The sequence below is a fragment of the Denticeps clupeoides genome, chromosome 10 (assembly GCF_900700375.1).
Source record: "Denticeps clupeoides chromosome 10, fDenClu1.1, whole genome shotgun sequence".
In the NCBI taxonomy this organism is placed as follows: Eukaryota; Metazoa; Chordata; class Actinopteri; order Clupeiformes; family Denticipitidae; genus Denticeps; species Denticeps clupeoides.
This window is the reverse complement of record NC_041716.1, coordinates 12,225,631-12,252,346: the sequence shown is the minus strand read 5'-3', so window position 1 is coordinate 12,252,346 and position 26,716 is coordinate 12,225,631. Positions and strand designations below refer to the sequence as shown.

The 26,716-nt window shown below is 47.1% G+C and overlaps 1 protein-coding gene across 6 annotated transcripts in view; it reads right to left on the bottom strand.

Moving 5' to 3' along the window:
• rerea (arginine-glutamic acid dipeptide (RE) repeats a) overlaps positions 1-26,716 on the bottom strand; it is a 122,897-nt gene that overhangs the window by 48,473 nt on the left and 47,708 nt on the right. For all 6 annotated transcript variants that reach the window (XM_028992728.1, XM_028992727.1, XM_028992730.1 and 3 more), the window contains 2 exons: positions 16,281-16,731; positions 5,159-5,229 (listed from right to left, as the gene is read on the bottom strand). In XM_028992728.1, the coding sequence (XP_028848561.1) occupies positions 5,159-5,229; positions 16,281-16,587 (378 nt within the window). In that variant the 5' untranslated portion in view covers positions 16,588-16,731. The remainder of the gene's footprint in view (positions 1-5,158; positions 5,230-16,280; positions 16,732-26,716) is intronic.

The following is a 26,716-nucleotide window of genomic DNA, read 5'->3' as shown; positions in this document are numbered from 1 at the left end:
CGGGCGAGGGGAGGTGAATTCCGGGTAATGAAGCGGGGGTGTGTGGGGGGACCTGTTTAATAATGCAGCCCCCCCCCGCGTCACGGGGCGCTATTGACCGCGCCTTCTGGAGCCTTATGAAAATGTTATCTCCAGGCCCGCAGCGCCCAGCGGTGCTCGGAGAACCTCCATCTGTGAATGTAATCACCGCCAACCGCTCTGTTACCCCACCGCTGACCTCCATCTTGATTCGACCCCACCCCCGTCCCTTGTTCGCGGCTTCTCTCTTGTTCTCTCTCTCTCTCTCTCTCGGCCGCCCCCCCCCGCCCAACACCTCCACAACAATCCTATGGAGCCTCTGTCCACTCGAGCAGTTTCCATAGCAGCGTTTACCGAGAACCCAGAGCTGTCAACGGGGGAGGGGGGGGAGAGAGAGAGGAGGAGATAATTTACCAAGACAAAAGGCAGAGCTGTCTGCTCTTGATTCGTTCTTGATTGCATTAGCGTGCTAGTGAACGAGTGAAGGCTCTCTCTCTCTCTCTCTCTCCCCTCCTTTGTCGTGACGCCGGGGTGTGTATTTACATCTGATTTCCAGCCTTGTGATTCCTTTTTCTTTATTTATTCGTCGGCCCGCCCGCGTGTGCAATCAATCAATCTAGAAAAACTCTGCATGCCCCCCCCCGATGCCCGCGGCGGAAACGGCTGGTAGTTAAAAACGCACCGACGGACGGGCGCTAACGTGGGCTCTGGGAAACACGCCGGGGCGGAAACAGCTGCCGTGTGTTGTGTGCGTTGCGCGGGGATAAGTACCTAATGTCATTACAGCGAGGAGCATTAATGCTTCCTTCGGTGGAATTTCAAGTGCTCTGAATGGGAAGGGAAAACAGAAGTGGGAGAGAGGGGGTTTAAAAAAAAAAAAAAAAAAAAAAAGCACCTCCCACGTTAATTGAAACAGCCAAAAAAAAAAAAAAAAAACGGAATCATTTCTGAACTAAAAGAGCGGCTACCGTCAACACGCTGCGGAATCTGAAGAATCTAAAGGTGGGGATCCGCACCCCTTGGGGTGTCAGAGAAAGGGAGGTGGGGGTGGGCCCCCAGCAGGTGCTTGCCAGGTACCACCGCCAGCCCTGCGGTTGTGCCCACCTGCGAGCGGCGCTGACTGGCAGGAGACCTGCGCCGACAAAACACAAACCACACATGGCAGCCACTGTGTGCACCTTTCCATATTAATACATGCAAATCAGTCACGGAGAGAGAAAGAGCGGGGGTGAGCGAGCGAGAGAGAGAACGGGGGGAGGGGGGGGGGGGGTGTCCACAGCGCTCCTTAATGACTGCAGGCTCTCTGTAGTAAAGATGGCTCCGCTCAATAAATATTAACAAGAAGTGCGACTGATGGCGGTGCTCACTGATCCATAATTGCATTTCAAAATGTTCTACAGAGCAAAAAGGATGGGGGGGGGGCACTCCACCTACAGCAGCTTCACACACACACACACACACACACACACACGTTTCCATGAGGATTTAATCACAGACAGGACATTAACACATGCACGCGCACGAGACACATTCGCTGCATTTTTAATGCCTTCATTTTGCGTTACGCCACAATTCCATTTTTTTTTTTTTTTTTTTTGACAGAAGGCTATTGAAATTAGGAACGGGTTTGGGAAATGGGCGGGTCTGTCATTACCTCACTGGGACGACACAGAAACTATGGCGACAACGCCCCACAGACGCAGGGAAGAAAATGGTGAAACGCCATGACACGGCGCCCAGCTTTACCGCTTTATTCGTGCACACACGTCTTTATCAAACCGCCTTTTCCTTAATTAAGTCTTTGAATCATTAGCTTTTGAGCGTTCAGCGATAAGCGCCAAAGCCACCGCGAGAGAATTACATAGAGAGCATTAGCATTTAGTGCATACAGCAACCTGCGCGGTTTACACACACACACACACACACACACACACACAGAATGCCTGCCACAAAGCAATCAATAGCTCATTTTAATTGCGGTTTCACGGCTACGAATGAAATGGCTGGATAAGGTCACTGCAGAGTCAGGAGAAAGTCCCGCGCCCTTGCCGCGCTCCCGCAGAAGGCAGCAGCTCCGCGTGAACCACCGCTCCGGCCGGCCCGCTGCGTCGGCTCCAATTACGACCCGGCGTTACAAACTGCACCGCGGCGAGGAGATGCATCAGGGCGAGAGAGCCCCGCTGCAGGAGCAACTGGGAGGAACCCTTGACCTTGTGCTGGGGGGTTAACTTCATTCGTTTGAGAGCGCCCTTTTAAACAGGCCATGCAATTCTTCTTCTTATATTGAACTTAAGGGTTTACTTCTGCAAATACTCCGACTCCAGCGTACGAGGTCAGGCATTTCGCAGGTTACTGTACTGCACGTGTAATTAAAACGTCTCAGGGCTCAGCCACAGTGACGGGGACGCGTCCCTCACCAGGAGGGACAGTCAGGGAAATGGAGCCGTGCAGGAGGGAGGGGAGCAGAGGCGGGACTGTGGAGGGTCGGCGCGGGTCTTGATTGATCTCATGCCGTATTGTCCCTGCTTCTCCAGCCCCCTGACTCAACGCACAATGTCCCCGAGCCGTGATCACTGCCAGGTCATGTCAATGAGTGTCAAGATATGAGATTCAATTCACAGATGGGGAGAGGGAGTGAGTGTGTAGTGAGATAAAACACACACGGATCTGAGCCACACCGCCACACTCATTGGCCAATAAACATAAGCTCCCTTTGGTGATGCATTGTTGAAATACCGGAATCCAGTCCATTGTATGGAGGTTTATCTTGAATTCTTAAGTGTAAGAAAGTGTTTCTATTGGTAGGGGGAAAAAATGATTTATGATTAAATTACCTTTGTCCTTCACTTACGAATATTTCTTAAATCATAGGATAAACTGTTCAATAATAATTCCAATATTACTGGACAGCTGATCCCTGAAACAGAAGTGTGGTGTTGTAATGTGGGACACCTTCGTCCATCCAGGTCGACGCTCCATCAGAGCTGGAGAGACACACCTGTGTGTTTATTCCACCCCATTTGTATAATCGCCCATCTCTCCCCTTCTGTCTGCAGCCCAGAGGGAGCCGCCACCGCCGCCGCCCTCCCCCACAGGGGCACCGGGCGAGCTACGCATTACTCACACGGCGGCGGAAACAAACACAGCCTCTGTCTTTTCTCCCGCTCTCTATTCATCCATCAGTCCACTCATCCTGTGGAGGATCTCATATGACTATAAATAGAGCATAAACACGGGAGCCGGGATAAGAGCGGAGCGTGACTCGGAGCGCTGGGGTGGGTTGGTGGGGTTGTGAGAGAGAGAGAGAGAGAGGGTTATCCTACTGTGGGGAAAGCGACAGCTGAGTCCAGGGTTTCTGCACAGCACTAATTGGATTCACAGGTCATTAGCTAAAGCGCGTGACGTGAGGACCCACAGACTGAAAGCCAGGGGGTGGAGGGGTAACCGATGGGGTTGTTTGGTTATCATTAAGCTTCCCCTGTTGGGAAAGGGGGACAAATAAAATGAGGTAAAAAAAAAAAAAAGAATAATAAATCTCTTCAGGTACGAAGAGGTCCCACTTACCAATGGAAACAGGCCCGTATTAAGACCCTCACCGGAGCAGCGGGGGGTTTACCGCACAGGCACCATCTCAACATCGTGATCCTGATCAGACCGAGTGCTCGGCTAACAGATCAGCTTTGCCTCTCCAGCGGCCGCAAGGGACACAAAGCAGGGCTTCGTCTGCATGCAAATCAGGGTGCGATTACAACTACAACACGTTGTGTCGCCGCCGAGTGTAGCAGACCCTCGGCCAATCGCATTACTGACGGGTCCCCGGTGGCCGCACACGTCCGGTGACCTCACATCACCACTTCTAAATGCAGCGTCATTAGCCTAACCCCTACGCACAACCCACTGTGGGGTCGCGGGTCAGACACGGTTAAGTCCGCCCCCAGCCGATTATTTATGATCCGATCTAATATTGGCAGGGTACGGAGCCGGACCGTAGCCCAGGCTGCGTAAGAAGAGAGCTCTTTGGTGCAGAGTGAGATAAACAGGACCTCGATGGCTTAATAAGCCGGTGCGAGGCTGTGCAGGTTCCCTCGCAGTGCCGCCGGCACTTCGAAGAGCTCCGCTCTTAAAGCGGCTGATTAAGGCCGCGCTCGCGAGGGGAGAAAGTGCCGGCGCAGAGCGAGTCAAGCGGAATGGATTACGCCGGCAAATGAGTGAAGCGCCGCTTTTCGCTACTGCATGCTTTTCGCTAATTGATCAATTAGACGGCGGTAACAACAAACCTGGGATGAGATGGTAAACATTTTCCCGTCTCGGGCTGAACGAACCAGAGCTCAGTACACATATCTACCAGAAGATGTAACGCCGGGAAAATGACCAGATACGTGGAGCGTCTGAACAGCATGGTGATGCACTCCACAATGCCTCTCACGAGTCCACACGTCGGGACATTTTATTGCCTCTGACCGGAGTTTAACCACCAGTGAGCGTTACGTTTCTATGCTTCGTTGACTCTGCTGTATTTGATACAATTGTGTGTGTGTGTTTTGCTAATTCCACAGACAATTTTATTATAGAAGTGCAAGAAAAGAACAGTTCAACTGGTACTATTTAAGCACATACATACACAAAAAGGCCAGACACCACTATACCACTCACAAACTGTAATTTCATGGAATAGCACAACCTTCAAGTGTAATTTTCAACAATTTACATTATAAGAAACCTTAAACTCCAACTCCAATCCAGTTGGTCCTAAGCCGTTCTTCATGCTGTGCCCATAAACAACTGAATTAAACGGGACAAAATATTAGTCGGTCTCAGGAATCTCCAGTCCAGAACTAACCGCAGGCATACTGGTAACGTGCGCCAAGTAGCCATCCTCCAGCGGCACATTAAGTCTGGTTCTGAGACGCCAATGTTAAATCTGTTAACATAAACACAGCAGCAACACGCCACCCTTCACTTCAGAGGAGCAAGGGCGACGGGATCTCTTTACAAATACATGAATGCAGGCAATTACTTCACATCAAAGCCCGTTTGATCCGGTTTTCAGGGGACGTATAAAAATAAATAAAACAATGCTGCGCCCACAGGTAATCGCAGCAAGGAAGAGGGAAAGGGGGGAAAAGGGTCTACTACTCACCAGCTTAAAGTCCTGAATGCTACAAATGAAGTAGGGAGTGTTGGGCCGGCGGCTCTCAATGTAAACACAATCTGGAAAGAGACAGACACAGAATGTCAGAGAACATCGCGCGCACACACACACACACACACACATCATCTTGCTGCAACGACAGGTAGCGCTGAGAAAGGATGCATCGTGCTTCTGAAAAGACGTTTGCATTCGTTTGCAGCGCAACTGGGATTTCAGCCAGAGCAAATAATCACGCATGTTTCCAAAAAACCTTAAAACCGTGTTCCAGAGGGAGGAACGCTGATACAGGTGGACGCTGGAGGTATGAAGACAGAGAGATAAATAAAAATATTAGGTTGCAACCCCCCCCCCCCACCACCTCTGCCTACCCTGTATTGATGGTGACAAATTGCCTGACCTTTCCTGTCCAACTGGAGCTGTTGCAGTGTGTGTGTGTGTGAGGAAGCGGAGTGTGTGTGAATGGGGGCAGGCAGGATGGCCTGTGCTGGTAAATTGAATGTGACTGGAGCTGCGGCCGGTGCACGAACTCTCATATCCTTAACAAAAACATTCACACCGCCGAGTGCGCGCGCACACACACACACACACACACACACACAGAAAAATAAATAAAACAAGAGAGACACACAGCTTGCTGCAGCTAATAGCAGACAGTCACTTTTTAAAGAGCTGCAGATGAAAAGATCATTCTCAGCTCTTTTCTCCACGGCACTAAAGAGTCCCAGAGAATTGTGCTTCACAAAAAAAAAAAAAAAAAAAAGAAGAAGACATTGTCTGCTTTTCTCTTTATAGCTAGTGTCAAAATTATGAAGTGCTGGCACATAAAACCCAAGTGGGGCGTTGGAAAAGAGAGAAGGGGGTGCGGTGTGATGTGCATTTATGTAGACTGGTTTAAAAAGCAGTGAAAAAAGGTCTTATTTACACTCGGGCGGCACAAGCGAAGCTTTGATCGTTCAAATACTTCTGAGGCGCTAGGCAGCGATTCCTAGCGGCGTCCCTCCTCGCGGTGACTAATGCGAATGTAAAACATGAACGTTGTCCCACGTACGCGTCCGCTCTCGTCTGGGGCTGCGCGCCTCTGAGGACCTGCGTCCCCGGTCCCGGGCAGTCATTCTGCGAGAGGTCGACTGAGGTGTTGCCGGGAGAGGTAGAGACGATGTCATGGTTTTAGATCACAAGAAGAAAAAGGAAAAGAACAGAAACAGAGGGGGTAGGTGGGGGTGCGCTTTTGAAGGCCTGTCGACAATTAAATCTCCAAACATGGCGCATCTAACAGAAATGGGCGTTGCTTTCACAGCTCCGAGGAGATGTGTTCGTGTTCAATCTCATTAAATCAGATTTGTCTACGTGGGCCACATTGTAATGTTAATAGCAAAAAATGTAAATAAATCCAAAATCTAAATGACTAATAGAGCGGGGTTCATGCACCGTGACAGAAGGGAATTACTCCATTTAACAGTCTGCTCCATTCACTGCCAGCCTTGTTTTAAAAGCTGCAACAATCAATATTAAAAATAAGTTTTAAAATATTGAGCCTCATGAACCTCCTGAATCACAGCACACAATTCAATATTCACAAAACGTACACAAAAAACGATCGAGAGAAAAAAATGTCAGAGGAGAGCACATGTAAAGTGCTGTAAACGTAACAAACAACTTCTCACAGGCAGTGGCTGGGTCAGATTCTGTTCAAATAGTCAATGGAAACCCCCTGGAATAAAACGTTCCCGGCACAAGGCACATTGTAAGGGATGCAAAAGTGAAAGAGAAGTGACTGTCATTGTGAAACAGCACAGCACACGGTGACACAACGAAATGTGTCCTCTGCTTTTAACCACCACCCTTGGTGGGCAGTGGGCAGCCATGACAGGCGCCCGGGTAGCAGTGTGTTTGCTCCGTAGTAAACTCTGCAAACACAAGTAAACACTGATCGAGTCAATATTGTATAGAAAATCATTATATATATATATATATATATATATATATATATATATATATATATATAGAGAGAGAGAGAGAGAGAGAGAGAGAGAGAGAGAGAGAGAGAGAGAGAGAGAGAGAGAGAGAGAGAGAGAGAGAGAGAGAGAGAGAGAGAGTCTTCTCCATCTCTCTCTGGATAACAAAACGTGAAATACTGCCGTGTGAATTTTGGGGTTTTTTGAGCAGCCCTGAGGTGGCCGCAGGCATGTAAACCATGACGCTCTTCTCTGTAATGCATGTTGCATGGCGACCGTGTTTATAGAGACACGCCAGCCTCTGTGGAGGTCAAATAATTGGAGGGGGGGGGAGGCGAGCAGCAACGGAAAAAGCCAAGCCAAGGCTAATAAAGACCGAGCGTCTTCACTGCAGCACTTCCTCAAACCTAAATACACACGGGACTTTGCGCATCATCTTTTATTTATTTGCGGCAGGCATGGAAGCCTTTGTTTTAACACAATCCCCGGCGTAACGCAATATGCGCTTGTTATCCAGGCAAATCAGAATGAGGCATGATGCGGGATTCGTATCGTCGCCACGGGGCCAGTCAGACGACTGACAGCTCGGCGCCACCGGGGGATATGGGATGTGGATGGGGGGGGGGTGGGAAGAGAGTGGGAAGAAAGGAGGGGAGAGTGGTGGCAGCAGAGAACAAAAGAGACAAAAATCATAGGAAGATGAAGATGAGGAGGATGAGATGACATGCTCGACGTCAGGGTTTGATTTAATGTGGAGAATTAAGGCTTACGTCTCATTCGGAGTGGATGGGTGGCCTCCCCATCTCACTTACAGAAGAGCGAACACATGCAGGGAGTCTCATCTGTCAACTGAAGCCCATCAGACTTTAAAACAGCGTTCCAGAAATATGAATAATAATTAAAAGAACAACATTTCCTTTGCTCCCAGGGACCACATTTTAATATCCAGTACAATAAGTCTAATGTTTTATTTATCAAACTTTAATTAAGTGTGGGTATCATCACTGGCAGATGAAAACGTAATTTTTACTGAGTAATATATGAATAAACCCAAAATAAATGTTAGGAGTTATCAGCTTTTCATTGGTTATCCATATATTGGACAGCGTTACATACTAATGTAAAAAATGTGTTTGTTTTTTTTTATTGTTTTTTTTTATTAGACAGTGATTATTGAAGAGACGTTTTAATCAAACATCATCTCCATTTGTCAAGACTGCTGCTACAATAACACAAACCCCGTCTGCAAGCAAACCTGAGGACTATCAATCTGCTGAGCCCCTCCAGCCATTTTGTGCTGTTAGATGTGCTCCTCTCCATCAGGGGAAGTGCGGGGAGGTAGGAGAGGGGGGTGCAGGCCGGTAGGGGGTTGGGGGGGGATTTAAGTGCGGATGTGTGGGGTGCTTCAGGGCTCGGTAAAAGACTTCCGTGCCTCACTCCGGGCTACGCATTTCCACCCCTCAAACAGGGAAAGGCGAAGGGGGGGGAGGAGAGGAGGAAAAAACAAAAAAAAAAACAGAAGCAGATCAATAATTGACCACACTGCCGCCGCCGCTTCGCTTCATCCTTAAAATTGAGATTTACTGAGCCAAGGCGGTGGGGGTGGGGCTCTTTTGCATCACAGATGCCAGAGAGGCAGTGTTTTAAACGCGATCCGTTTGCAGCCATTATTTCTTAATGTATTGTCACTCCTCACTTAGCAGCATGAATATGCATGAGGAAAGCGAAGCAGCGCGCAGGTCCTCATCCGAGCTCATTGTTCACCGAACCGTCCTCCAGCGCTCACCGAGCGTGTCTAATTTAACACACACCTTCTCCCGATAAACAGACAGAGGGAGAGAGAGACACAACCCGCCCTGCTCTTGGTGCCAAACGACTGTTTGGTTCGCCACAGCGGCGAGGAGAAAAGGAGCCAGAGACGTTTGTTAGGTAACACCAACACCCCTCCCCCACCTCCCGTTCATCCTTTATTTACTTATTTATTTCCAAAAAATTGGACGGTGAGCAACAAGTGGCCAGGACTCTGGAAAAGAGTGACGTTACCGGGCTGAGGTGTGTGTGTGTGTGTGTGTGTGCGGCAGTGTGTGTGCGCGTTTTTTTTTTTTTTCCCCCCAGCAGCACAAATGGCTGCTTTATGGCGCACACAAGCGTTAAGCACCTGCATCACATCACCGAGCCAATCCTGGCTCAGCACTGCTGGTAGCCGGCTGCCCTTCAGTCAACTGATCCTAAAATTAAAGGCCAGGAGGAATGCAATAATGACACGGCAGGGAAGGGAAGGGGGGAGCAGGGAGTGCTGATGTTGCACTTCACAAAGAAAAAAAAAAAAAAAAACCACACACACACACACACACACACACACCCTCGAAGCATTGTGGTGGCGGGCCGTGCATTTTCCTGCCGGGCGCATTTCAGGTACCATGTGGCGATGTAGCAGGCAAACCCAAGCCGATCTTCGGATTCTTATTTATCGCTCCGCTTCTTTCGGCCCTGTGCTACATTCATTGTGTTGAGCAGACAGCAAAAATTTCCTCCTCTGTGGGAGTGTGGGGTGGGTGGAGGAGGGGAATACCTCAGAACAGATTACATCAAACCCTATGAACTGGCACATAATAGCACATTCTTGCAGCTGACTCCCTCTGGGCAGGGAACAGAGACCCTTTGACAAGTGCAGTAGACTTTGTCTGAAGCAGCTTTCTAATTTGTAATCGGCAGGTGGTTCAGTTTCACAAGGAGAGAGAGAGAGAGAGAGAGAGAGAGAGAGAGAGAGAGAGAAAAAAAATCCCTTTTCCAACGTTTTTTTTTTTTTTCTCTTCCCTTCTTCCAAACCATAAACAGCCATGTCCCAATTTAATCAGAGACATGCGTCAAACGGGCTGCAGCCAGGTTTACATTTCAAACACAACACTGTATGCATTAGAGCGCAGTGCTGATGCCTTTTTGACAGGTTCATTTTTAACAGATATGACCTACTGGGGGAAAGAAGGCTGCATTTTTCCCCGTCCCAATATCACAACAGGCACGCATGCATAAAAGCCAAATTAGAAGGATGTTTGGGGGATTTTGTGCTGGGTTGAAAAAAAAAAAAAAAATCATAAAAACACAATACAGAGAACTGGGCCATTCATGGCCCTACAGGTGCCAAATGTGCTCAATGGTGGCCCTGTCCTCCTCGCACCAACCCAAGAACCTCGAGGAATGGCACCAGCGGCGCTGCGCTGGAACCATGCACGGAGAGAACAGGCGAAACGGCAACTCTGAATGATAAGCGTGGAGATGGAGGTAAGAGGGTGCAGTGGCAGCAGATGTCACACGGTGTTTGCTCCACCTCCGTGAATTATGCATGACCATGGGGTGACGGGGTGATTTCAGCAGGAGGGCTAAACAGCCCCTTTCCTCTAGGCTGGAGCGGTAGAAGCATCTAAATAACTAGATGATGATGAAGAGCAACTAGATGTCTTGAGGTAGCCCCTGCTACCTGCGTTTAAAGCTAGGATGAGGCAGTATATTGAAAGTGGTTTGCATGGAGGGCCCCCAACGCTCTTTATAGTTCCAGTACGCATCAGATACTTATGTACCAAGGCCTGTGTTACGGCATCGACTGAAAGGTGATTTAGTTCCTTCCTAAATTCTACACAACCCAACCCCCTGGTATGAGACTTAGGCTTGTTTTTACAACTCAACGTCAAAGTTTGTAGTATACCCAAAAACCCAAAATGATTTAATACAAATTTGATTGTAATGCAATTTGTTGACATGGTATCAAAAACTTGCTAAGGAATTTTTAAAAATGTGAATTTTCACATTGGTAGTCAAGTATTAGGCTTTGTTATGACTATCTATGGTAACTCCCTTTCCGTTTCATTTTGACATGCCTGCCCTGCCATGTTGGCCATTAGCACATTCATGTAATTATCACCCTAACCTCTCAGAAAACCTGCTCACACAAAATGCATTTATTTTTTATATCCGTTCATCAGCATCACAGGTCCGCCGACCTGGAGCTCTGTTGAAGCATTGTCACGTCATTCCGCTACAGGACACAGTCTCGGCATTTTCCTGTTAAAGGCCAGCCTTTCCTGACAGACCACCGAGAAATTTGGAGGCTAGGTTATCCGGTGACAGCTGTATGGACGCCCATGGGCAACCGGGCTTAGTTTATACACCCGGAGAGGTGCGCCTCGAAAACTCACACGCCTACACAGAACCTGCTCCACGTCGATGCTATGCTGTTGGCAGAACAGGTTGTAGTACAGGCAGTGCTGCAGAGAATACAGCTTCATTTTTAAATGTTGTGCGAGAGAGAGAGAGAGAAAGAGAGAGAGACAAATTACAGTGACACGGCAAGGACACACTCGCGCAGCTGGAGAGGGTGGAGGGGTCAAGACGGAAGGAGGTGGGGGCTGCAGATGGGCTGTGGCTGGTGTGATACGTGCAGGCTCGCTATAGATCTTGGGTGTATAATCTCTCTGCCGGACTCTGTGTGCAGGGCACAGGAAGCCGAGCCGGGGCTGTCGCTCAAGCACCCGATCGATGCCGTTCCCTGCCTTGGCTCTATCCACATGAGCTGACTGCAATATAAATGGGCCCTTATTTCTCTCTCAAACACACACACACACACACACACACCATTGCAGCCACAAGAACAGTGGCTTACTGTATCCTATAGCAACTGCTTTCTTCCCCTTTTACCACCTAATCAATGTTCAATAAGCCCCCTGCAAAAAAAAAAAAAAAAAAGGCATCTTTCAGACAAAGCGTGATGTACAAGGCTGACAGCCTTTATTGCATTGGACAGTGGACGTGCTCGTATCGGGCTTTTCTATGATGACTAAAGTAATTAAATGTTGCTACTGAGTTGCCCCCCTCCGCCCCCTTGCCTGAATAATACCCCCTCTCCAGGGGTGGTCAGTTTTGCATATTGTGTGTCATTAGACGAATATAAAAGGATTTTACGTTTAGCAGGGCTTAATCCAGGCCGGGCTTTGTGCCTACTTAAACCGCCCAAATCAAATCTGATTGCAGCCAGGCTTCAGTGCGTGGCTACGAAACCGGGAGAAGCGCGAGCGGGAGGGGCGGCGGCATTCCTACATCTGTTAAATATGAGGCGTGCAGACAGAAAAACATAATCAACAATGAGATCTGCACCAGAGGCGGAATACATTCAAAACAAATCAGCGACAGTCACAAAGGAGCTGCGCAATAAATCAATTTGAAATGTGGAGTGACGGCGTAATCCAAAATACACGGCGGCGTCACAATGGGCTTTGTTCCATCTACTGCAGTTTAACGTTCAAAACAGCGCGGCGATGGCGAGTCTCGTTCCAAACAAAGGCTATAAGCTGGACTTTTTTTTTTTTTTTTTTTTTTCACAAATGGCGCAAGAGCTACACTTCATTAGCAGTCAGCTAAATGTGATAAGTGCCTTCAAAACCACTGCAGTCACACTAGTCATTAAAAAGATGTGGAGCAAAACACGAGTAGGCATGGAATTCACAATGCCGTGTTAGAAGGTACGCCGTATACAGAGAACGATACATACAAAAAATATGATCTTAAACGTACTAGTGAGCTGCATATTTTAAAAATTTGCACTTTCACACGTATTTCTCAAAAACAGGACTACCCCACAGTGATTATTCACATTGTCTTCCAGAAAATGAAGCAGCGGTTTCAAGCAGTTCAATGAATACATTAGTCAGGGGCTGGTTGGTATATTGTGTTATTGCACATACAGTGTCTGCTTAGCAATATCACTGAAATCAGCAATATCACTTTTCTTGCCATATAATCCAGTTCTATTATTTAAATAAAATGTATGTTCTCACATATTGTATTTGTGGGAAAACTCTTAAATGCAAAAATGAAACAGCTGGAGAAGGAGTACTTGTGAAAAACCCGTTGCGTTCTTCTTATAAAAAAAAAAAGGCTACATGCTGCACAAGCAGGGGTCAAACAAATGTCAACAAAAATCAATCAATTAAAAAAGGTGGCCCACAATTTGATTGTCGATTATTGTGTGGCGGATTATATATAGATCTGGTATACAGAGAGGCCTATAGCTGTTCTTATTAGTTGAACAGCAGGGAGCGATGATCACATCAGCCCATACACTGTCCTACATGCATTACATTTCCAAGCAGATACGTGCAGCAACTGGGGAGAAAATAGTGAATGAATCTCATCCTCCAAATCATGCACTTCAGTTGTCCAACTCTTATTTCTGTACAAAATTCCAACGTCAAAACATCTTCAGAAATTGGTTGGCAATAGCGGTCGGCAAAAGTACGCTTCCTTCTCTGAAATATACGACTTTGCCCTGATCATTTTCCTAAAGCCACCAATGTCCTCTATGAGATTCTGTGATTACTGTTCTTCAGTGGTGAATAGGTTCCGACAAACCATCCTTCCAGTCATGTGCTCTGTCTAACTAGATTTAGACTCCCTACAGAAATGCTCAAAATCGCGCTTGTCAAGCTGAGTGACGGCTCTCTAAGTCAATTGTACACACTTTTGTGGTGGCCTAGAGGTTTGGTTAGAGGTTACCATTGCAAAGGTACCACTGAGCAATGTACCCTCCTCATATACTGCTCCCTGGGTACCTTTCATGGCTGCCCACTGCTCACCAAGCTAATAGTGCACCAAGCTAATAATAATGCAGGGGACACATTCCTTTGTGTGCACCATGACAATTGCTTCACTCAAACAATTTTGATTAAAATATGTTTGAGTGAAGTATCTTTGTTGTTATTATATGCCACACAATATAAATGTAAGCACTAGCAGCTAAATAGCAATTTATAACCAGTTCATGACGAGTAAACTTTAAAAATAGTAGCTGTATTACAGTATTAAGATTCAACAAAATAGAATATATTTTGCATGAAGCACAAGATTGAAGCACCGTTTTGCTACTGGGACACAGTTATGAAGGGAATTTTCTCCCTGGCTTTCTAATCGCTGTCTCATACACACTACAGATCCTTCATGCTTCAGGGCAGCATATCTTTCTTAAGCAGAGTGCTGGAAAGAGGGAGAAAATTACATGCTGGCCATAATGTCTGCACATTAAATAACGAAGCATTGCGACCACACTCCTACTTGACCTTTCCCTGGGTGCTGGATAAATGAAAGGCACGCCAGTGATGATTTAGGCCCTCGGGCTGCGGTGGCCATGTCTCCGACTGCCGAACAGGCACCGCCTTCCAGCCGAGTGTTGACATTTCCACCCTCAGCCAAGTGCTCGACCAATTTATAAACAGCGGGTGAAGAGAGGCCTGTGTTTACGGCGCAGGAAAAGGTTAGGTCTCACTTTAGTCCCAATGTGTGTATGTAATGAAGACCTAATGGTCGAGACTGAAAGCTTTTTAGGAAAAGAGAGGGGGAAATAAATAAATATGGAAGAACAAAAGCACCTTGTACTAGACGGAGCATTGTGGTGCTAGAACAGTGCAGAGCGGATTAATGCTTTAAAAGCCTTTCTAGTTTTAATCCATGCTCATATGAGACTGGACAGTGTTCACATTACAGCTTCCACGAATGATGAACAAAGCACAGAACCTGTAAACTTCTTTATCTGCAAAGATCATAGGGGTGGATTTGTTCATGATGTGTGGTCTCTTGTCGTTGCAAGAAAGAAAGAATTAACTTTTAACACAACCTAACATAAATGAAAAAAATAAATGCAAATCCATCATGTAAATCCATTAGAATTTGTACAAGCAAGTTACTCAAATTTCAGAGAAATACTAAGATGGTCATCACTACTCGATCCATCCAGAAAGTGGTCTTGGACAATCCAGGATCTTTCTTCCAGGCTTGGAGACTATTTCTGTCTTGTTTAGTCAAAACTATTTCTATTAGACTGACCATAAAACACCTGTGACCGCCCCTGCCTAAATAGTAAAGGTAATAATAATAGCATATTTAATGAGCCAATGCGTTTATTAGACTTTTTAGTGTAAACATTTAAAAACTGAACAAGTGTCAATGAGAGACCTTCATCAGTGCTACCTAAACACCACAACCCTCATGGCTGTATTACTACATTAAGTGGCCCCAGTCATACACGACAGACACAATCTTCCCAAGGATCACCGCTTGACTCCATGCATCTGAGCTAGTCTGCTACTTGCCCGAATAAAATTCCAATTTGACAAGCAACATGCACCTTTTACTCTTTTGTGTTGGTATGTGTACACTGTATATGGCAGAGGCTCCCAGACTCATATTGTGTACCAATATGTATGCCTGCCAAAAAGTAGCTTATGAAATTATGTCTTGTAGGGAGAAAAGAGGGGAAAAATTGTTATGAGCTGATGCCACAATAAATAGCCGATAAAAAAAATTATTGCAAAATAACTCTTCTAGAAAAAAATAGATATAGTTGATGTAAAGTCAATAGAACTCATTCTGTCCACCTTTGATCACACAAGAAGCCAACAATAATTGGCAGATGCCAAACCAATCATGTCGTTATTGCCGCTCTCGCCCCATGGTGCCTCCGTTGGGTGGGATGGAGTCTGAGGCTATTACAGCTCGTGGTGCGCGGCGACTACACAGGTCCAGCGGACAAAATTTTATTTATTTACTGGGCATCTAAACTTTTGAACAGGAGAACCGCCTGTGCCATTCCAACAGAAAAACCCTTCTTCCTGTCTAGACACAAACGTCAACTTGTCCTGTCCCCAAAGCAGCTAAATTTCCCACAATGCCACTTATACTTAAAGCAATAGGCACATCTTATAAGGTTGTGGTAGGAAGCAGTGTCATCCCGTAGAACTTGCACTACCAGACCCAAGCAAGTGCAGATATCTGCACTAAAACAAACATTTCCACTCGCTAGTGCTATGCCTTATGACCAAAAAAAAAAAATTGTGACAGATGTCACAAATGCATCTCTGTTAGAAAGAATAATTTGTGACATAGTGATCAACTGATATATAAAAGACGATTGAGATTTTTCCATATTGTCCAGTTATTAACTGGATCTTTTCGGTGAAGTCATTATTTTTGTAACTGGGTTGCCTAGACACATCCTGCTGGAAACTCAGGTTTCTAAAACTGTCTGAACGAAGCAGCAGTTTACGCCACTGCTGCCCGGGATCTGATTGAGAAACGGGCCGACCAAAAAGGTTGAACAGAGTGCCACTTACCACCAGGTCTGTAAACAGTGTCATCTTCTGTGATGAAGGAAGTGATTTCTCCGTTCTCAGTGCGTTCATAGCGCGATTTCTTCTTAGGCAGCTTCTTCTTACTTTTCTTACTGGACTCCTCAGTGGTGGCACTGGCATTGTCGTTATCATCGTCCTCGCTGTGCTCGCTCTCGGCATAGTTCTTGGCCCCACCCTCCAGCGTGCAGCTACGCCGGGGTCGCGAACTCTCGCTTTCCCTGGTCTTGTCTCGCTTGTCCCGGTCGCGGTCCCGGTCCCTGTCCTTCTCCTTGTCCTTGTCGGCAGTCATGATTCGCCACGTGCCTTCCTCTGTCCTCTCACGGCTGGGCCTCCGTGAAAGGTAGACAGTGAGCCTGGGCTTCAGTCTTCTGAATTTACCAATCAAATCCAGGAAAAATTCGACCACACCAGCAACCCCAGCGTTTCAGAAAAGCTGTAAAAAAAGAAGCAGAGGACGAAAATATTTTAATAACTTGGAATCTTTGGGTCGTCCTGTGTATTGTACTGTATTGAAAAAGGGCATTACCCAGTTTTAATACAGTCAATCAAGAACCAGGCATTTAACCGTGGCATTAATCGTGACAAACACCTTATCCGAAAACGTCTTTCTAGGTTTATTAACCTAGTCTTTCTTTAAAACATTCATGAAGCACAAAAAAAAAAAAAAATCAATTCCAACAAATGCAATCAGCGCAATCACACACACTAAGCAGACTGCAGCACCATTAGTGGAGTGAAATCAATTGGCCTTCCTGCAGTTGTGTGTCATCAGGACGCGCCAACCACCAATAAAAGGAGTCAAGCTTTGACACCGCCACCCCCCTTTCCTCTAGCAGAATAGATTCCCACTGTTTCATCTCCAGAACAGGACCTCGCAAGATGTCAGGGTTCCAGCATCACACGCCATATTTTTCAGAGTGAAAAGCGCAGCGCCGCCCCTCACCGGGTGTAAAAGCGCAGCAGCTACAAGGCCAGACAATGGCAGCTATGTTAGAGCGGGACCCCTGCTCTGCTCCAGGGCACAGTGTTATTTAGTTAACTATTCTGGTTGAGACGGCCGCTTCCTGGGTGATGGACAGCTGGCCCTGGCAGCCAGTGTTAAATCAGGAGCTGCTGCTGCTGCTGCTGCTGGGGAAGAGGGTGAACAAACGATATGTATGCCTGCCATAGCTCGTCTGCATGGCTCAGGCTGTATTCCGGTTACGTTCACGTTCAGAAGTATTACCATCAGCATGTGTGTAAAAACCTCAAATAAACAAACCACCTCCGAAAAAGGGGGCAGTGTTAAAAATACTGCGGACGGGAGTAAAAGAGGTCCTCAGTGAACACACTGTTTACTCTGTTACTCGGAACGTCTCTCTCAGTGGAAGCAGACGTTATGATTATAGCTCGCCGCGGTGAGGTCTGGAACCAGGTAAAGGCGCAGTGAGAGCCACTCTTGTGTCAGCAGAAGACACATTCGCTTCTACAAAAACGGGTAGAAAAATGGGGACAGGCATCGACGGGAAAGCGAGCGGGGCGAAGGCGCTGGAGATCTGCGGCCGTCAGCGGCGGGCTGTCAGGTCGCGTTCATGCGGCAGCTGACAGGGCAGCTGCTCACGACTATGGACAGAATGCAAACAGCTCGAGTTGATTACGCAGCATGTCGGACGCGGCACTATTAATCACCTCAAGATGAGTTACTGCTGACCTCTCATATATGAAGACACACGTCTCTCACAAACACTAACATTTCCCCTGTCAATCTTGTTAAAAAAAAAAAAACAGGATAATGCAAGTGTGGGAACGAGAGGATTGTGTTCCGCTGCTTAACATGGTTGCGAGAAAGTGAAACTCTCCCTGTAATCACATTCTCAGCCTTCTGGAAGACCTCGCAAAACCATGACCGCGTACAGACAAGACTCCATCGCTGGGCTGGAAATTCAAGGTTTTCGTTAGGACAGAAAACAATGAATGGAATGCTGATAGTGTTTTTGGAAAAATGCCACAGTATCCTGAAAATCACCACTTAGTAGGCTAGTCGCGATACTGAAATTTCTAATTTCTCAATAGTAATATTGAAGCTTTTGGCGCGATACTATTGCTGATACTACTCGAAAGTGAACAGTGAAGTGATTGTGATACACAGCAGCACAGCGCACACAAGGAAATGTGTCCTCTGCTTTTAACCATCACCCTTAGTGACAGGCGCCCGGGGAGCAGTGTGTGGGGACTTTGCTCAGTGGCCCTGTCCATGTGGTTGATATTCGAAATACATCCAGACGGTGCTCTTGCTTCTTACTTTTTCTAGCAAGCTAGGTGCTGCACAACTATGGTGGGTCCTCCGGGTGGCCGGGGGAGGGGGCTGCCCGCTGCAATGCCTGAAAATTGTTGTTCAAGTGAACAGGCAAATGCAAAATTAAAATTGATAAGAGTGCTCACTGATATCAAAATAGATACTAAGATGTTAGTATTGATTATCTGAGAATCGTTTTATTGGACAACATAAGTGCCTTGTTTCCACTGTTCATTTTACAGTGGTTTAGTGGTGCTGATTGGCACCTTACTTAAGATTCAATTTGGGGTGTGTTTTCTACTCTAGAATTTGCACCATTATATTGATTAAATTGTCTACAGTGCTCAACAAAAGAGAAAAGAATGAATCTGCCTGCCGTATTTCATGTAACTCTGTGCACTGTAATATATCAACTGCATTTTACAATCATTTGTCCTCGCCCATGAACATTTACAGCTTCTGTTTATTGCGCCTTTTAAAAGCGTTTTCCAACACAGGCTGTTAGTTTTAACGTCGGCCTTTTGCAACATGCAGCACTCGCCGCAAGCCGGAGAAGCCAGCCAGTGATGGAAAGGCTGACGTCATCATCTACTTCCACTCCATCGCTGCAAAACACACACCGGCACACCTTCCCCGTCCCTGCGCCGGGAGACCACGCGCTCTTCACCTGAAGGAGCCGGCCGAGCCGCCTCAGCGCTCAGAGCAGCAGCTGCACGGGCGGCGGCACGCCGCGATGCTTCATTTCATCCCGAGGAGGGACGATGACGCGTGCACACACATGCATGAGTTCCAAATATAAATCGAGCTGGCAGGCACATACGTCGATTAACCTCCGAGCAACGCTCACACACACACACACACACACACACACACACACACACACAGCCACATTTGCGCTTGCTCGATCCGTCGCAGTTTTACAGTTGACAGCCACATCCTGCGACGGGCTGGAGAGCACGCCGCCTCGTGAGAGTAGCTGTTGCGCTGCACGCTTCTCCCCCGCAGCCGGCACCGCGCTCAGGTCAGCGCCGGGGCTGTGCAGGGGACAGGCACCCCGTCCGGACGGCTCTCCCAGCGCCCGGGGAGCCGGAGGAGGAGAGAGGAGAGAAGATCTGTTTGGTTAAAGAAAAAAGGGATGGAAAGGGGGCCTTTTTCTGCTACAGCCGGGGGGTGGGGGGTGGGGCGGATAGATAAATTACACCTCCGGCGGTGGAAAACCGCGCGGCCGCCCTCTCTGTTAACACGTCGGCAGTGTACAGTGGGCCCGCAGCGTGCATCCATTATCCGAGTAGCACTCCATTTCACCCTCCTTTACCCTCCACGCTCCCACCCACACAGCTCTACTCGGGGACCCTTCCGTTTCCCCAACATTACACCCCCTCTTCACTGTTTATGACGGCACTCCCAAAAAAAAACATGGTGTTACGATAAAACGGCGATTACGGAAAAGCGCCGCCGAGGCGGTTTTGGCATAATGGAGCGAGTCTCACATAAACGGGCCATTGAAAATTTAAGGCATCCCAGATGCTTGGTCCTGATTTCCGCCAGCAGACACTCAAGATGCGACGCACTCAAGGAAAGTATATCCCACAGAATAACCCAGAATGCAGCAGAATACGCTGAAATGGCTGATAAGCGCTAGCCCAGTGCAACATCGATTATAAACCCAGTCACAGTTACTCCCTGGAGAAAAGAAAATGACATTAAAAAGGCCACCCACCCATTAGGATTTCTTTGAGATTAAAGAAAAAATGTAAATAAAAAAAATTTTAAAAAAGGGGGGGCAGTGGTGGCCTAGCGGTTAAGGAAGTGGTCCCGTAATCAGAAGGTTGCCGGTTCGAATCCCGATCTGTCAAGGTGCCACTGAGGGGCCATTGAGCAAAGCACCGTCCCCACACACTGCTCCCCGGGCGCCTGTCATGGCTGCCCACTGCTCACCAAGGGTGATGGGTTAAATGCAGAGGACAAATTTCACTGTGTGCACCATGTGCTGTGCTGCTGTGTATCACATGTGACAATCACTTCACTTTGAGATTGAGATTAAAATGTTGGGTGGGTTTTGTGCGGCGGTGAGTGAATGTGACTGGCCATAAAATACGAGACCTGGGCGATCATCACACGCACAAACGGTGTCCAGCATCTGCAGTGAACTCGTCCCAACATCTACAGCCCCATTACAAATAATGTGCAACTGATGTACTTAAACTCCGCCCTTTTTTTGCTGTTTGTGTATTTAAGCAACAAGCAATGGCGAGCACAGATGGGCCATGTCTACAGTCACCGAACCGCTGAACCCCGCAGCCGGCGCGCCGCTGTTAACACCGCCAAGGCTGCCGAGGCAAAGGTGCTACTAGGTGCTTTGTGTTAGATCAATTATTAACAGCGGCTCTCATTCTTTGCTCCTAACAACGGTCACTATTTATATTAACGCGCCGGACGACTGCTTCCCAACGCGTGAAACCCAACCACGGAAAGCGCCGGTCAACGCCAGGGTGTTAGAAATGACATAGCTCCCGAGCAGAATGTGCAGTCGTATGAGTGAGTATGTGTGTGTGTGTGTGTGTGTGTGTGTACGATCCATGAGTTGTGCAGAACCCCGAGGGCAGACTCTCCATCAGTGTGTTATGTGCAGCATAGCTGAGAGAAACTTCATTTCACACTATAATACCTGAGACAGAGCTCTTTCCCAGCTGTTCTGTGTGTGTGTGTGTGTGTGTGTCCTCACAGTTTGCTCGAAGCTCCGATGCCAGAGTGGTAAATGATTGCATCTCGACAACTTTATTACTTTGTGGGATGACACTGCCGTGTGTCAGTGGAATGTGAGGCGCGTGACGGCGCAGGCCTCTGCGATGGACTAATATGGGTTTCAAACGGCTTCCACTGCAGCGCCTGCTCCCTTTCCTGTTTATTTTAGCTTCATGTCTCTCGCAGACCACCATTCCTGGAGCGGCCGAGGCAGAAAATGTCATTCATATATACTACCCGAACCGTGCTAGGTCAGTGCTAACAAAAACACCTTTAGTTAAAGCTGCGAGAATAAAAAAAAACTTTCACAGATTCGGTTTCTACCACCTGCACAGATTAATAAGCAGAATCCATACTGCAACACTCGCGGCTCCCTCACAGTCACAGAGCACTATAGTTTGTGGTTTGGAACAGTAAAATACCAGGTAAAAGAGTGTGATGATATATTATCGATTTAACGCGAAATCTGCGACACTAACGCACGCAGCAGAAAAACAGGGAGGAGGCGGAATCGGCCTAATGGAAAAAATGATGGAATAATTAACACTACGACAACACTACGGAGCACCAGATACAGACACCAACAGGGTGATGTGGAGTTCTGTGCGATCGCTGGCAAGGCGCCGCTACCTTGACCAAGCGGCATGAGAATCATCATTTAGCTCCTGCGGATGATGCAGTGCGAGACGCAGGCCGCCCCGTCGGCGTGGCGAGCGGACGGGCGAAACGGCGCGGCGGTAAGGTCAGCGCGGGAGAAGCGTCTCTGGTCGGAATTATTTAGCTGCTGATCTGGCGCGCTGCCCCCCACTGGCCAGCTGGCAGCAGGTGTCCTGAAGAACAAACAAGGCATTGAGGAGGAGGTCAAAAGGACCTCCAGTCCAGAACGCTACTACCTCTAATTGGAGGAGCCTTTTGTTTCCACGACGTCTGAGCGACCAGCGAAGCGGTCGTCTTAGGAAAAGCACATAAGTTCATTAGTGATGTAATGCTTTCACCATGAAATTGGAGTCTTGTCTGCCATAATCACCGCTCGGATGAAGAGAGATGGAGTGGAACTGTGATGCACCTAATATTTCAATTTTTTTTTTAACAAAAACCTTCTGCAACTGCTAGCCCAAAACAGCCAGCAAATAAATAAAGAACAAGCGTTAATATCATCGGGGGCACTGAAGCAATAATGTTGGCAGACGGGTTTGCCATAAGACAGCAACACAAGACACAGAGCGCTGCGTCGATCCAATTCAACCGTTCACAAGAAGATTTACTTGTGAAATAATGTACTGAAAAAGTAACGCACACTTGCACCCCAAATGATTAAGGTTAATAAACGTGGAAAGTTCGGACTCTGTAGCAGTGCTAAAGTAGCTCGGTGTCATCAGACATCAAAAGGTCTTTAAACTTCTCCAGGGGCAACAAATTAAAAAAGGCGCGGCCCTACACCCGTCTGCGGGCGAACCATCACGTCGATTTGTTTCCTTTAAGAGGAAGGGGCCTGTGGTGGGGGTGGGCAAAGAACCCGTGATCCACCTCACCTATCAGCCGAGTAGAAAGCCTACGTCCACCATCTCCCTCACAGCCCTGATGTAGAAAAATAAAATAAAAAAAAAAACCAAAAAAACCCGGCTGCTCAGAAAAGGAACGCGCGCGTTATGGAGACGTCCTAAAAATACCGTGTTTGTAGCCATCAGCAGACTCCGTTCACTCATGTAAGACACGGAGACCTGATGCCCAACTACTCGCTAAAAACAAACAGGAGCGTGTTTGACGGTGAACGGCATCCTGCGCCACATTTTACAGCAAAGCCCCCCCCCCCCCCCCCCAGCGAGGTCGACAAAGTGCCAACGGCCCGCCGCATGCCACAGAGTGTTCTTCCCGGTGACGACAAAATGGTACAGAGCCCACGGGAGGGGTTCCTAAAAAAAAAAAAAAAAAACACCACCGGCCCATTAGGCTGTAAGTAAACGATGCTGTTAACTTGTTCGCACTTCATCTAAAAGCGAGCGAAAGATTTCGACAGCGAGCGGCTTTATTACGGCTAAAGAGCTTGCCGGCAAGCCCCTGCACAGTTGCTGTGGGAAGAGCGGGAAGTAGGACGTTTCTGCGAGCAGGAGGTGCAAGACATGCCCGTGAAATCCGCGTTATTCGGCTGCGTTTCCCCCCCTCCACACGCAGGTTATTTCACACCATCGGAAACACTTGTGGATTTTCCATTCAGCAGGAAGGAGGAACAGTACTGCAACAAGGCTGCTTTCATGCATGTACACACACACACACACACACTTTCCTACAAACTGCTAACAATGCAGTAGTAATTGATAACATGTGGCCACAGATCCAGATCTTTCTTTCAGACACGGCAAGGTCGTTTCTATGGTGAGCTTATAGAAATGTGAACTGTAATTTAAGTGCAATTTGGTGACAGTGATTAGTAGTCACATGACACCACAGCACCCCAGTGCACATAGGAATCAGTCCATAGGGCCAAAATTCTATTTTATTTTCCCCCTTTTAAGTCTTCTGAATTCCATGTTTTCTGTTATAAACATATTTATTCACCTAAAAACTATGTGATTTATGGAGTGGGTGGGGGAGACATTTTCTGCAATATGACAACTCACATTTAATCTGTGTACAACAAAGTGTTTGGGGATTTACTTTAGTAAACCATTTACACATTCTTGTAAAATAGAAGTAATTCCCGTTTGACCTCAACATAAACAACGTATCAAATAAATAAATACAAATTGCGCCCACTTGCATAATGAACTGGATAATGATAATTAGCCACGATAATAAAATCAGGTTTTGAATTAGCTGGTTGGTTTGCTGGCGTAACTTCTTTTCTCCGTTTCGCTGTTATTGACTAAGTGGTCGGGCAAGAGATCCAGATCCGGCCCAGACAGCCTCGAACGTAGTGGGCTGCAGCGGCCAGAAACGCAAATTATACACAATTCCACGTTTTATTTGTTGGATTCCGCGACCCTTGACATGAAAAGCAACACAAAGCTATGTGTTACATTTACACAGATAAAAAGATGCAGACCGCCCCTTTACAAGTAATATCGTAAAATAGCATGCAGTGGAACATCAGCATTAGGTCACTAAACAGAGGGATCGTGCACACGGTGACTTTTGTTCCGAGCTGTAAAATAAACTCACTGCTTTATGTAAAGATCTGGTGACACGCAGCCCAGGCCTACCCTTGAAACGGCAAGTCAAACATAAGCGGTTAGCCTCGTAACACCCGACATAATGAAGTCATCAGAAAAGAACGACGGAAAAAACATTGCTCTGTTCAGCTAAATGACGCATCAGCAACTTGATCGCCTCTTTTTAACGGCAAGATCAAAAATTCAATAACAGATGAGGGAAACGCGTGTAATAAACATGAACAGGATTTTCAGTGTTCCAAAAAAACCACAGGGATACCTGTAACTAGATTAATGGCTATTTGTGCTGAAATAATCTCTGATCAGCAGTACAAAGTGACTTGCAAAGCAAATTAGATTTGTGCTAAGAGCAGCATCGACCGCAGCAGTCTTTCCGATCGGTGGCAGAAGCCGGCTGGTGAGCCGAAAGCAGACAGCAGCTCCTCAAAAAGAAAATGTTCTGCCCACACATCAGCCCTCACCTTGGACTGGTCCACAAGTCAGCGAGAGCGAAGCGCCATGCCAATAGGATAAAGCCTGGACTACAACGCCACTGCAAAAGCGAGGACTTAATAATCATGCGATTGTAGTGTGACTTGCATAAATACATTTTAATTGTTCTAAATAAGCCATTTAAAATGCTCCGTGTGAACCGGCATGCCCAGACACCACAGTCTACCAGCTTAAACAATAACAGCAGTAACCCGGCATTCAGCTTTGCACACAATGTTTAACCACCAGTCATGTGCTGGGCGAGTGCTTAACAACTATAAAAGACAGGAAACAGTAATCTCACACACACACACACACACACACACACTCAAACAAAATCAAGTTCACCATGAGAAACATGTCCTCGGTGGCCATTTTATTAGAGACAAGAACCCATTGCCACTTTATTGAGTCAATCGGTCTTTTAGACATGGGGGGCAGATGGTTTATTACCCACCACCCCATTCTTCAGAAGTCAGTAGTTTGGTGTTTCTAAACGATGGACCACTGCCGACCAGATATGATTCATTTCTCACCACCGCAGTGACATTGAGGTGCTAGCGGGACCGTACAGCATTACAACATTGGTCTAACCAACACGAATTTGGCCTGCTCACAGCCAGGACCTTACACATTCGGCACTCAATAAAGTAGTCTGTGTGTATGCTAAGACAAATCAATCACGGGTGAAGAGGGACATTCACCAAAACAAGTGACCACAGTTGTCAAACGTTGAGGCATAAGGCAAACGGCGCCTATAAAGTGCACTTCCTCACAGAAAAGAGCAGTTCATCTCCTAGGTGCTAATAACCTTAGGCTGTCTAGCGGCTCCATCGCTTTATGGAATAGTACAGAATATAAATAGAAGCTCAATATTTCTCAGCAGCGGTTGGTTACAGATCTATTCCAGCCTCCCCAGTCATTAAATATTTATTCTTGCAGAGTGGCAGATCGGAGCGAGGTAATAAGCATTTAGGAACTCCAATCTCACCGCGACCACCTCCCCCACCACCACCACCACCGCCACCACCCTTTTCTTTTTTAAGTCCACCGAACAGACACACGTTTATTCAAAGGGATTATCTACAAGTGTTCCTTTAATCAGTGCTGGGCAGAACGGCAGAAATCCCTCAGCAACGCTCCCTCGGGAAAAGCTTTTTGTTAACCTTATCAGGCGCAGGGATCTCATTTTTCTGTTCTTGTGAGGAGAGGGGTTTTGGATCCAAATAAAAATGGTGTTCCTGTGTGTTAAGAAGAAGGAATCCGATTTGTACTCCTTTAAAAACACGTTTAGCACGCCCCACTCACGCTTGCACAAAATGCAAAGATGATTGTCTCCTAACATTAGCTTTAATAAAAAGAAAAAGTCCTTTAACAAAACCAAAAAAAAAAACCCAAATTTCACAGCCTGTTGCTTGAAAGCGAAGTAGGTTTTCTTCATCTCACCAGATAAAGAGCAACAGTTTGCAAAGCGGAGCAGATTAACGAGAAACTAAAAAAATCACAAGAGAAGCCATGGGGGGGAAGGGTTGCTAGTCAGAAAACACCACAAATTAAAATGCCACCACTGATCCTTGCATAAGTGACTCCCACTGAACTTGGCATCTTCAAAATACAACAAGAATGATGAAAAGACTTCATGTCACTGCCTTGTGGGTGGGTTTGCGCCGAAATAAAGCGGCTCCGGCGAACCCCGGCGCTTCAGACGCCTGCACGCTCTGCCCTGCGGTACTTCACAGGTATTCTTGGACGGACAA